The sequence below is a fragment of the Pristis pectinata genome, chromosome 6, assembly GCF_009764475.1.
Source record: "Pristis pectinata isolate sPriPec2 chromosome 6, sPriPec2.1.pri, whole genome shotgun sequence".
NCBI lineage: Eukaryota > Metazoa > Chordata > Chondrichthyes > Rhinopristiformes > Pristidae > Pristis > Pristis pectinata.
Genome location: NC_067410.1, coordinates 3,684,079 through 3,696,870, shown reverse-complemented (window position 1 = coordinate 3,696,870; position 12,792 = coordinate 3,684,079). Strand labels below are relative to the sequence as shown.

The window sequence follows — 12,792 nt, the reverse complement described above, 5'->3', positions numbered from 1 at the left end:
ATAGAAGCTGACCTTGAGCCTGGTGGTGCGTGTTTTCAAGTTTTTATATCTTCTACCCGATGGAAGGGCAAAGAAGAGAGAATATCTGGGGTGGGAGGGGTCTTTGATTATGTTGACTGCTTTACCGAGGCAGCGAGAAGTGTAGACAGAGTCCATGGAGAGGAGGCTGATTTTCATAATGGACTGAACTGTGTCCACAACTCTCTGCAATTTCTTGTGTTCGTGGGCAGAGCAGTTGCCATACCAAGCTGTGTAGGATGCTTTCGATGGTGCATCCATAAAAATTGATGAGGGTCATGCTGAATATCCTTAGCCTTCTAAGGAAGTAGAGGCATTGGTGAGCTTTCTTGGCCACAGTGTCTATGTTGTTGGTCTAGCACAAACTATTGATAATGTTTACACCCAGGAGCTTGAAGCACTCAATCATCTCTACCTCAGCTTCGCTATGATGAGTCAAACTGCATCTTCCTGTGCTATAAAATAGTATGATTCTACTTTAAAAAAAGTTCATTGGTTAGGTTTCAAATAGATTTCTTCCTGCTTTTGAGAGAGAGTGTAACGTAGAGAGCTGATTCTTGCCATTGGATCATATGGCTTGATGAACTGTGATGGCTTTCACATAATTTAATGAGAAATTCTATCAGTATTAATTTAACAGAATGCCATTGGGGAAAACAATCACATCTTGTATACATTTTCTTTCCTATAAACACTTAAATAAAAATTTCTAAACACACTATCCTCTGTGTTGCAAAAATGCCTACCCTGCTTCTGGCTCCAGCTAGTTTCATTTATCTGTTCAGAATTCTCATCTGGGATCATTTTCCTTTCCTTTCCCTGCCGTAAATCTTCTTGTCCCATGGAGGTTTGATGCATTACAGCGTGCACACAGCCGTGCTAGGCCTGAAATAGAGACGTCCGCAATAAAACAAGCCTGCATGCTGGCCCTGGGGAGGAGTTTCTGACAGCATGTTATCGCAGTTAGGATCAATTTGTTTTACTTCAGTTGCTTATTGATTTTATTTCTCTGCTGTTTGTTTTTTGTACGCATTTCCTAATTTGTAATGCTGGTTTTTGTTTTAGAGTTTTCCACCAAGGGTAAGGAGATCTCTGCTGCATGATCCATTAAATTTAAACATAGAAAGCTCAGCGGCACGCGCTTCTGTTTGGAAAGGGATTATAGTGTTAAATATTAAACACCTCTAAGCAGTTTGTGAAGCTTTGTTTGCTTAGTCCGACTGTTCATAAAACTTAGACACAAGAATTTCTGCAGATAGCACATAGAACATAGAAAACCTACAGCACAATTCAGGCCCTTCGGCCCACAAAGCTGTGCCAAATATGTCCCTACCTTAGAAATTACTAGGCTTACCTTAATTTTCTAAGCTCCATGTACCTGTCCAAAAGTCTCTTTAAAAGACCCTATCGTATCTGCCTCCACCACCGTTGCCGGCAGCCCATTCCATGCACTCACCACTCTCTGAGTAAAAAACTTACCCCTGGCATCTCCTCCGTACCTACTCCCCCACACCTTAAACCTGTGCCCTCTTGTGGCAACCATTTCAGCCCTGGGATAAAGCCTCTGACTATCCACATGATCAATGCCTCTCATCATCTTATACACCTCGATCAGGTCACCCCTCATCCTCCGTCGCTCCAAGGAGAAAAGGCCAAGTTCACTCAACCTGCTTTCATAAGGCATGCTCCCCAATCCAGGCAGCATCCTTGTAAATCTCCTCTGCACCCTCTCTATGGCTTCCACATCCTTCCTGTAGTGAGGCGACCAGAACTGAGCACCGTACTCCAAGTGGGGTGTGACCAGGGTCCTATATAGCTGCAACATTACCTCTCGTCTCCTAAATTCAATTCCACAATTGATGAAGGACAATTGTTGGATAAAGGTTTTTATCTACTTCAGCTGATCTGGGAAGGTACAGTTACTCTCAGTGTACCTGACCAGGCAGCACAATCACCCAGGTGATTTCACCCCTGACTGATACCTAGTAACTGCTTTGGCAGGTACATGCATGCAAGCATTCGAAGATTGGATGGGGTCCATCCAACAGGTGTGAAGTGGTACCCATGCTGGTCAGAATCTTTATTGGGCTGTGCTGCTGAGTGGAAGTTCTTTATTCCTCAGTCTGCTAATTTCTAATAAACCATTGTCTTGAAATATTTACAGTAATGTATATGAAAGCACATGCTGCAGTTGTAATTTTATTTTCCTTGGAGAATGTTTTTACACTGTTAATAGATTTTAATCTCCACAACTGATCAATAAATGCACAAATAACAAACATATTGGTACAACAGTCCATTATAGAAGAAACTGGAGCAAGTTGCTGTCAGAGGAATTTTAAAACTTTTTCTAAATTAAATATGTGCCTTCTCACTAACCAACATCCTCTTCTCACCCCCTCTCGCAAACTCTCACCCCCTCTCACACACACACACACATACTCACACACACTTTTTCTTACTCTCTCTCTCACACACACACACTCTCACACACTTTTTCTCACTCTCTCACACACACACACTCTCTCTCTCTCACTCACTCACTCACACCCACACCCACACCCACACATACCCACACCCACACCCACACACACCATCTCCCCTGCTTTCCTGGTGAAAATTAGTTGCAGAATTCTTAAGTTAGGGAAAATGAAAGCATTGCTGATGACTGCCATGTGCTGAGGGGGAAGAGGATGTGTTCAATTATCAATAGCCTCCCCTTCTTTCCCCACTCACATTTCCTCCCCCTCCCAATAAGTACATGTGTGTGTACACCACAACATGCCGCACATGCACTACATCTCTTTTGCTTTCCTGCTGAAGGTTAGCTGCAAAATTCCAGAGTTAGTGAAGAGGAAAATAAGCTGAGGTTTTCCATTGCTGATTGTTACCATCTGCTGAGGGGTGTCCGCAATTATTAAGTACCCCCACTTCTTCCTGCACCTCTGTTTCCTCTCTCCCGATATATACATGCACACATTCTTTCCCTTAAATTAGCTGCTGATGGGCAAGACTCACCTGTTGTCACTGAGTCAGAATGGCATCTTGGGAACGGTAGCAGAGCTGGCATTAATTGTCCATTTCTAGTTGCCCCCTTGTAAAGATGGTCCAAAACCACAACTTGAAATTCAAGGTCTGTGTGGTAAAGATGCTCCCAGACTACTGTTGGGTCTGTAGGATTTGAACTTGGTGATTGTGAAGCAACACTAACACTTGGAGTACTGTGTCCAGTTCTGGTCGCCTCATTATAGGAAGGATGTGGAAGTGTTGGAAAGGGTGCAGAGGAGATTTACCAGGATGCTGCCTGGTTTAGAGAGTGTGCATTATAAGGAGAGACTAAGGGAGCTAGGGCTTTACTCTTTGGAGAGAAGGAGGATGAGAGGAGACATGATTGAGGTGTACAAAATATTAAGAGGAATAGATAGAGTGGACAGCCAGCACCTCTTTCCCAGGGCACCAATGCTCAATACAAGAGGACATGGCTTTAAAGTAATGGGTGGGAAGTTCAAGGGAGATATCAGAGGAAGGTTTTTTTTACCTAGAGAGTGGTTGGGGCATGGAATGCACTGCCTGGGGTGGTGCTGGAGGCAGGTACATTGGTCAAATTCAAGAGATTGCTAGATAAGCATATGGAGGAATTTAAAATAGAGGGATATGTGGGAGGAAGGGGTTAGATAGTCTTAGGTGAGGTTTAAAGGTCAGCACAACATTGTGGGCTGAAGGGCCTGTATTGTGCTGTACTGTTCTATGTTCTTTCGTGGAGATGGTATGTCTCCTTGGCTATGGTGATGGGTTTTCATCAGGTCATCGTCCTTTCTATAAAAGGTCGAAGCAGGAGGATGCTCTCTAGCCTCTTGAGCCTTCAAGGTTGGCGAAATGACAGATTTAGGAAGCCAGTGGCAACTGCTGCTCTTCAAGGCCTTGTCCACCTGCAGGACTTTAAACTGGGACACATTCCCAAAACTCTAGGCAGCAACTTCGACTATAGTGTCTGATTACCTTGTTGAGATTGGTGAACTCAATGACCATTGTAACCGTTTGTCATTTCATTATTCACTGTGTACTGTGCTGCTGGTGCAATAAGCTAATCTTCATGGCATTTATACCCCAGGTATGTCTGCCTCTGACAGTAACCTTGAACTTGAACTTAAAAAGGATCCTAACACTATGTTGCATTTCTGAAACTATTAAAGCACTGCACAAGTTGAAATATTATAATTATTTCCTGTATTGTGTCATCTTATGAAGAAAGGTATCTTGGATTAAACCTATTTACTTGTCACCATTAGTCCTGCTGAACTTTGTAGGCTTCTGACTAGAAAACTCCTTGTATGTGCTCATCCTTGTTTTAAAATCTTCCCAGGATCACATCCCTCCATCTCTGTAGCCACCTTCAGGCTCGTCAACCCTCAGATGTCTACCTTCTTCCCCTTGTGCCATCTTGAGTCCCTCTAATATTTGAAGCTTTGCTTATTGTTTTAAGCTCTAGAATTTTCTCCCCAAACCTCTCCACTTGTTGTAAGAAACTGCAGAGAGTAGTGGACTCAGCCCAATACATCGCAGGCACATCCCTCTCCACCATCGGTAGTATCTACAGGAGGCGCATCTTCTCGCAGCTACCATCAGACAAGAGGTACAGAAGCCTGAAGTCCAACACCACCCGGTTCAGGAACAGCTATTTCCCTTCAACCATTCCGTTCTTGAACCAACCGGCACAACCCTAATGACTACCTCAGTATAGCAACACTATGACCACTTTGCAGTACTATGGACTTTCTTCTTTTGTTCTAATTGTGTTCCTTCTTGTATAATTTATGTATAATTTAAGTTTTTCTTGTGAATGTTGTGCATCTAATACTATGTGCCTGTGATGCTGCTGCAAGTAAGTTTTTTATTGCACCTGTGCACACATGGACTTGTGCATATGACAATAAACTTGACTTTGACTTTTCTTTCTCCTGCTTTAAGATGCTCTTTCAACCCTAATTATTTAACCAAACTTTTGGTCATTTTCTGTAATATTTCTTTGCGGCTTGATGTCAAATTTTATTTATTAATGCTGTTATCCCTTCAGATGCTTTGTTACACTGAAAATGATGCAAGTTCTTGCTTTTGTGTCACTTTATTCCATTCTCATCCTCACCCCTCTATTTTTTGTCTTCTTACACTGTTCATACAAAGCCCACTGTAATCTCGAGGAACAGCATCTAATATTCTGACTTGGCGTATTACAGTCCTTGGGATTTAACACTAAATTCAACAACTTCAGATGATCAGGCTTTCTAGTTTGTATCAAGGCACGGCAGTTATGATGAAAGGGCATCCCTGCACAGTATTTTCCTTCTCTAGTCTGAATCTCTCAGTTCCAGCATTGTTTACTTCCCCTCTCTTTTCCTCCTCTCTTCATCCTTCATTTTGTTTACACCTCCTCCAGCCATTAGCAAGCTTTCGTCACTTATGTTATTCAATTGCTCATGCTATCACTGGCATTCCCTTTGTTCTCACCACCTCCCTGCAACAAAACATGTTTGATTTCCAAATTGGAATTGGTTTATTGTTATCACATGTACTGAGGTGCAGTGAAAAACTTAGTTTTGCATGCCATCGATACAGATCATTTCAAAACATAAGTGTGTTGAGGTAGTACAAGGGAAAAGCAATAACAGGATGCAGAATAACGCGTTACACCTACAGTTATAGAGTAAGTGCAGTGCATAGACAAAAGGTAGACTGAGAGATTGCGAGATCGAGAGTTCATCTTTAACATACAAGAGGTCTGTTCAATAGTCTTATAACAGTAAGATAAGATAAGATATCTTTATTAGTTACATGTACATCGAAGCACACAGTGAAATGTATCTTTGTGTAGAGTGTTCTGGGGGCAGCCCGCAAGTGTCGCCACGCTTCCGGCACCAATGTAGCATGCCCACAACTTCCTAACCCGTACGTCTTTGGAATGTGGGAGGAAACCAGAGCACCCGGAGGAAACCCACGCAGACACGGGGAGAACGTACAAACTCCTTACAGACAATGGCCGGATTTGAACCCAGGTCGCTGGCGCTGTAAAGTGTTACGCTAACCGCTACGCTACCAGGGGATAGAAGGTATTCTTGAGCCTGGTGGGTGCATGTTTTCAAGCTTTTGTATCTTCTACCTGATGGAAGGGGGGAGAAGAGAGAGCGCCTAGCGTGACGGGGCCTTTCTAATGTGAAACATCAGCTCTGTTTCGATCTCCACAGATGTTGTCTGACCTGCTGAGTGTTTCCAGCAATCTCTGTTTTTATGTCTGTTGCTTTTTTTTGATTCACCATCTGAGCAATCTCCTCCAGCAATAAGTTTTAAACTTTCGATGACGTGTTCGCATTTAGTATTAAATTCATCGTGTGCGTCGGTGAGCTTTCTTCACCTCTACTGTTAGTCGTCACCTTTGCCTAAGGACAAGATCCCGTCAGATATGATCTTATTGATTGGTCGAGCAGGCTCTAGGGGCCTTATAACCTACTTCTCTTTATTCTTATATTTTTATCATTGGAACACTTTCCAGCAGGATTTAATGTAATTGGTATATTATGAATACAAAACAGGGAGGGAGAACTTGGAAAAATATTTCGGGGCGTATTCAGTTCTGAACTGATTCCATTGGTCTGCTAAAAACAGCAATGGTATATGTGCAGTTACATTTAACTCTTCTGATGCTTATTGTTGATTCAAACGCAACAGGAAACTGGTGAACTTTTAGACATTCTAACTTGCATTAATTAGTCCTACAGGATCAACTTTTGACGTGTTAGCAGTGGAGGTCTTTCCATTGTACTTATTCTGTTTGGCTGCGGTTTGTGTGCAAAAATGAAAATATTTTTGGAGTGTTAGAGCTTAAACTTTTGAACAGCATTCTTGTGCGATTGATTTTCAGCTGAGAATCAGGAGTTCAGGGAGTAGGTAGATGGAATCTGCCTCCTACAGTTCTTGTGCCACGTGCAGCTGTTCCAGCGCTCAGAGGGGTCATTCTACCATACCCTTTGAGTTAATGTTGCATAGGATTTACAGCACAGGAACAGACATCTTGACCTGTCTGCTCTGCACTGATACTTTTGCTCCAATGATAACCCGCTCCTCTGTTGTTTAACCATATAAAATAAATATTTCTGTGCCATTTTCTCATCCCTGTCTGGGCATTACAGCCAATGAAGACCTTTTTAAGTGTAGTTGTAATGTGGGAAGCATGACAGCCTATTTGTGCAAAACCAGCTCCCATCAACCACATCATGATAATGACCAGATCACTGTTCTGGTGATTTTGGTTGAAGGATAAGTATTGTCAGGAATACCAGGAAAAATGGTATTTTTTGTGTCCACCATAGAGGGCAGCCTTTGTTTAAAACATCATAGAGTGCGGAACAGTACAGCTCAGGAATGGGTCCTCCAGCCCACGGTATCTGTAGGGTCTGAAGGGTGTTCCCACCCTGGACATTCTCTCTTCTCCCCTTTCCCATCGGGCAGAAGATATAAAAGCCTGAAAGCACGTACCACCAGGCTGCTCAAGAATAGCTTCTATCCTGCTGCTACAAAAGACTATTGAACAATCCCCTAGTATGATAAGATGGACTCTTGACCTCACAATCTACCTCGTCATGGCCTTGCACCTTATTGTCTGCCTGCACTGCACTTTCTCTGTAACGGTAACTGCTATGTTGGCGCCAGAAGCGTAGCGACACTTGCGGGCTGCCCCCAGAACACTCTACGCAAAAGATGTATTTCACTGTGTGTTTCGATGTACATGTGACTAATAAAGAAATCTTATCTTATTTTATCTTATATTCTGCATTCTGTTATTGTTTCCCCTTGTACTACCTTGATGTACTGATGTGATGAAATGATCTGTATGGATGGCATGCAAAACAGTTTTTCACTGTACCTCGGTACATGTGACAATAATAAACCAATTCTATTCAATCTTGCTGCCTTTCCAAAGATGCTACTTTATGTCACACAGAAGGTCTTTGACTTCCATATCCACGTGACGGTGACTTGTGCAACCTTTCACTGTAGGAATCAGCAAGTCATCTGATAACAGTGTAAGTCACACCCAGGTCCAGTCCTATGCCATTCTAGGTAGTACTGAATGGCAAGGGGATTCATAGCCTGAATCTCCCTTCAGTAAACTCTGAAGCTACTGGTAGGATCCTTATTGCACTAATTAATTAACTTTGCTCAGACCAGGCTTGGACTTTAGTGACAGCATTCAGCTCAAAGCTGACTACTTGAGTTCAGGTAGATGTACAAGATCCCAGGTACTATTTCAAATGGGAGCAAGAAGCTCTTAGTGGAGCCTTCATCAATATCTATTCCCCAATCAAAATCATTGCATCAGTGTCTGATTGTTATTTGAAATAGCCTGCTATGTACAAATTGGCTGTATTATGTATCATTTTTATGAGGGCTGCATTTGGGATCTGGGTATTGCAAGGCCAGCATTTATCACCTATTGTTAATCTCTGAGTGGTTTGCTATGCTATTTCAGGCAGTATTGAAGAGGCCATGTATCTTATCTTATAAAATAGGCCATGGTGGGTCATGTATCGGCCATTCTATAGAAGGATGGCATATTTCCATCCTTTGAAGTGAAACAAATGGGTTCTTGCAACAATCCACTAGTTTTGTGGTCATCATTGCTAATGGCGAGCAAAACCAAAAAATTCTGGATTACTAGTCAGGTAACTTAACCACTATCATTAATTAAAATTGGTTTATTATTGTCACATGTACTGAGGTACAGTGAAAAGCTTTGTTTTGCATGGCATCCCTATAGATCATTTCATTGCAACAGTGCATTGAGGTAGTACAAGGGAAAACAATAACAGAATGTAGAATAAGGTGTTACAGTTACAGAGAAAGTGCAGTGCAGGCAGACAATAAGGTGCAAGGTCATAACGAGGTAGATTGTGAGGTCAAGAGACTATCTCATTGTACTAGGGGACCATTCAATAGTCTTATAACAGCAGGATAGAAGCTGTTCTTGACCCCGGTAGCAAGTGCTTTTAGACTTTTGTCTCTCCTTCCTGATGGGAGGGGGGAGAAGAGAGAATCTCCGGAGTGGATGAAGTTTTTGATTATGTTGGCTGCTTTACTGAAGCAGTGAGAAGTGTAGACAGATAGAATGTTTGAGGGGCTGTGCAGTTCTGTTCCAGTATATTGGCAGTGAAGAGTTCTGGTGTCAGTTCAGGATTTAATACTGTCAGCAATTATGCCATGTGCTTTGTATCAGTTGTACTTAGGGAAGCCCTGAAGTTATGAAAAGCATTGCAAAAATGTACATCTTTTTTTTTACTAACATTGAACTTGAGATTGGAGAGATCAGTTTAAAATTCCTCTCCTTGTATGTGCTATGAGTAATTTTAACCTAACTGGGTTGTTGGCAAATTAAATGGTAGTGTAATTCTGATTTTACATTCCGTTGAAATTCCCTAGACTTTAGTTTAAAATAATTCATGATGCAGATTACTTCAACCAAGCCAGGAATGAACTGTCTGTTGTCCTGCAGGTTCGCAGATCATTGACTTGATGATGCTGGTAATTGACGTGACAAAGGGGATGCAGACACAGTCAGCGGAATGCCTGGTGATCGGCGAGATTACGTGTCCACGGATGGTGGTGGTCCTGAACAAGACTGACCTCCTACCAGAGGCAAAGAAACAGGTGTTGATAGACAAAATGACAAAGAAAATGCAGAAGACACTGGAGAACACAAGGTAAGCCTCCCAGTCACTCTTCCCTCACCTTCCTGCACAACTCCAAACTCAAATACATTTGATGTCAGGGGACCTCAGGGGCACCTTTTTCCATACAGAGAGTGGTGGGTATGTGGAACAAGCTGCCAGAGGATGTGGTAGAGGTGGGTACAATTGCAACATTTCAAAGACATTTATACAGGTAAATGGATAGATAGGTGGGATATGGGCCAAACTCAGGAAAATGGAACTAGCTCAGATAGGCAACTTAATCAGCATGGACAAGTTGGACCAAGGGGCCTGTTTCCATGCTGTATAACTCTGTGACTCTGTATTGAAAGTGAAAAGCTTTGGTGTTAGCTCAGGACTTAATACTGTCAATCAATGTGCTATATGCTTTGTATCAGTTGTGCTTCACTCAGTGGCACTGCTGGCGAGTTTAGTTTGTGTTGAATAACATTTTTCTTTGAACTAAGTTAACTTGACCTTTTTATGTTAAGTTTGGTAATACCCTGAAAGACAGATCTGTGCAAGTTTTTTGAGGTCATTGCTTTATGTTGTTTTCTTTGATTCTTAAAGAATGTTACAATAGACCTGTGCACTCTCAATTGCAATCCGGTGACTCTTGGAGGGTGGGAGTCATATGCGAGGAGGACCACACATGGCCTCAGTGTCTCTTATTCTGTAAAAGACTGTTGCCCCAATGTACACAGGTAGAATAGCTGTTTGGGCAAGGCCACTGGGGCTGTTTCTGTCTGTGGGGAAACTGTTACCCTTGGAGGAGGAATGGAGAAAACAGCATTATGGGGGAATGAATTTCTGAGACTCTTGCTGTATCATTGATTCTTTTAATCGTTCTCTGTTGGACACTAATTCCAGCAGTAGTATAGTTCCACTGGTGTCACCAGCCTTCACGTGCAGCATTATTAACCCAAACATTACAAATTTGAACCCCTTTGTGGTATTTTGAAAATATGAATTTGATTTTTTTTATCAATCTGTAAGTTAAAAGCTTATCTACGGCTTACATATCATAGTGGTTAAATTATTGACTCTTATCCAGTAATGAGTTTGACTTCCACTGAGACAGCCAAGAGATTTAAATTCAAATAAATAAATGTGGAATGAAAAAAGGTTGTCCTGAAGACCCAACTGGTTCAGCAGTGTCTTTCAAAGAGTAAAATCTGCTGCCTTGTAGCCCAGAATAAGGTCGTTGACTCTTAACAATCGCTCATGAGATGTGAACGTCGCTGGTGTGGCCATCGTTTATTGTCCATCCCACATTGCCAGGATAACCACTGCAGTCCATGTCACAAAGATACTGGCACGGAGCTTTTGAACAGGGCGTGTCAGGATTTTGATCAAGCAATGATGAAGGAATGGTGATATATTTCCAAGCTGGGGCGCAGAACTTCCTTGTCATTGACAGAAGTGGCTGGAAGTTTGGAAGGATCTGTTGAAGAAGCCTTAGCGAGCTTATGCAATGTTCCTTGTAGATGTTACAAATTGCAGCCATTATGCCTCAGTGTAAGAACCCTGAATTTCATCAATATTCAGTGCTGCAATATTGAGCTGTTTCAAAATTCTGAGTCATTAAGTGTATGACACAAACCTATTCAATGTCCAGTTATAACTGCCTACATCAATGCTATTCTTTCTCAATTCACTCTGAAGCCTTTTCCCATTTTTGAACATGCCCCAACATTCCTATATGGAAAAAAATTAAGGTAATGTCTGCTCTTTCAATGAGTAATGAACTGATAATAATGCTTCTTGATCCAAAGACATGTTTTCCTAATTCCATTAGAAGCTCACTAATAATGGAGCAAACTTCCCTTGTGCATTACATTTGTAAAGAACTGTTAGGAAAACACTTTTTTTACATCATGTGCTTTCAGAAATAATGTTGGATTTAGAATCAGTGGTGGTCTTTAAAAGGAAAGTAGATGAATAATTTTAAAAAGAAAATCTCAACAGAGCCCGTGGATCATCAGGGGAATAATTCTGTGGATAATTCTATAAAAATAACTGCACAGCTGTAATGGCTGCCCACTCCACTATAAAATACTAGGATTGTATTTTCTATTATATTTTGCTCTAGCTGTTCGTTCTTTTTTTTAATGATACAACGTAGAAGGAAGTCATTCATATTACACATGTGCTAGCTTTTAGAAACTAACTAATCCCACTCCCAATTTTACCCCCAAACCCTGAAAATTAGTGCTGTTCAAAACATGACATTGCCCCCAGTGATTTATTCTCCGATTCCATCACATTTTTTTTCGGATTGCAGACACCCTTCCAGGTACCCTCCTCAGGGCTTTGATATCCTTCCTAAAGTGCAGTGTTCAATTATATACAGTTCACCAGCTGAGAACTGGGAAAATTAATAGGGATTGGGATTGTAAAAACTCGATGGGCCAAAATGGCCTCCTTCTATGTCCTACGGAAATTAACCAATGATTTATTTAATTGGAAAATACATATAAATGTCAGTCAGCATTTGATCTGAAGACAAAGTGGATGAATATTTTGGATGGGACCTTTCAATGGAACATGATTTATAATTTTATTTACTTCTCCTGAGGGATCAGAATGTTAATCTTTCTTCTTTAAATGTTGACTTGATTTGTATGTTTCCTGCGTCTTTGGTTTTCCCTATGATAATTTTTCTAACCTTTCCTTCTCTAATCTTTTCTTCCAAGAGACATTGCCATAGTTTAATTTTATTATGCTGCTCTCTGCTTGCCTGCTTCCAGATAAAACAACAATTTGAGGTCCTCTCTATGGAATTCTGTGTTTCAGCTGGGATGAATTCAAAAAGAAATGAGGAGAAGCCAAAAATTTTCATTTGGAAATGGCACAACAGACTGGAAAAAGGGCTGTTCTTGAGTGTTTCAATCGTGTACACGAGCAATGAACCAGTCTGAAACTTGAGACCATCTAATGTTTTTCCTTGCTGCCCCCAGAACACTCTACGCAAAAGACGCGTTTCACTGTGTGTTTCGATGTACATGTGACTAATAAAGATATCTTAAATCTTAAT

The 12,792-nt window shown here is 41.5% G+C and overlaps 1 protein-coding gene across 1 annotated transcript in view; it reads left to right on the top strand.

Moving 5' to 3' along the window:
* Positions 1 to 12,792, top strand: part of eefsec (eukaryotic elongation factor, selenocysteine-tRNA-specific) — a 407,191-nt gene that overhangs the window by 81,968 nt on the left and 312,431 nt on the right. Inside the window, exon 2 of the mRNA XM_052017507.1 lies at positions 9,560 to 9,767. Within this exon, the coding sequence (XP_051873467.1) occupies positions 9,560 to 9,767 (208 nt within the window). The remainder of the gene's footprint in view (positions 1 to 9,559; positions 9,768 to 12,792) is intronic.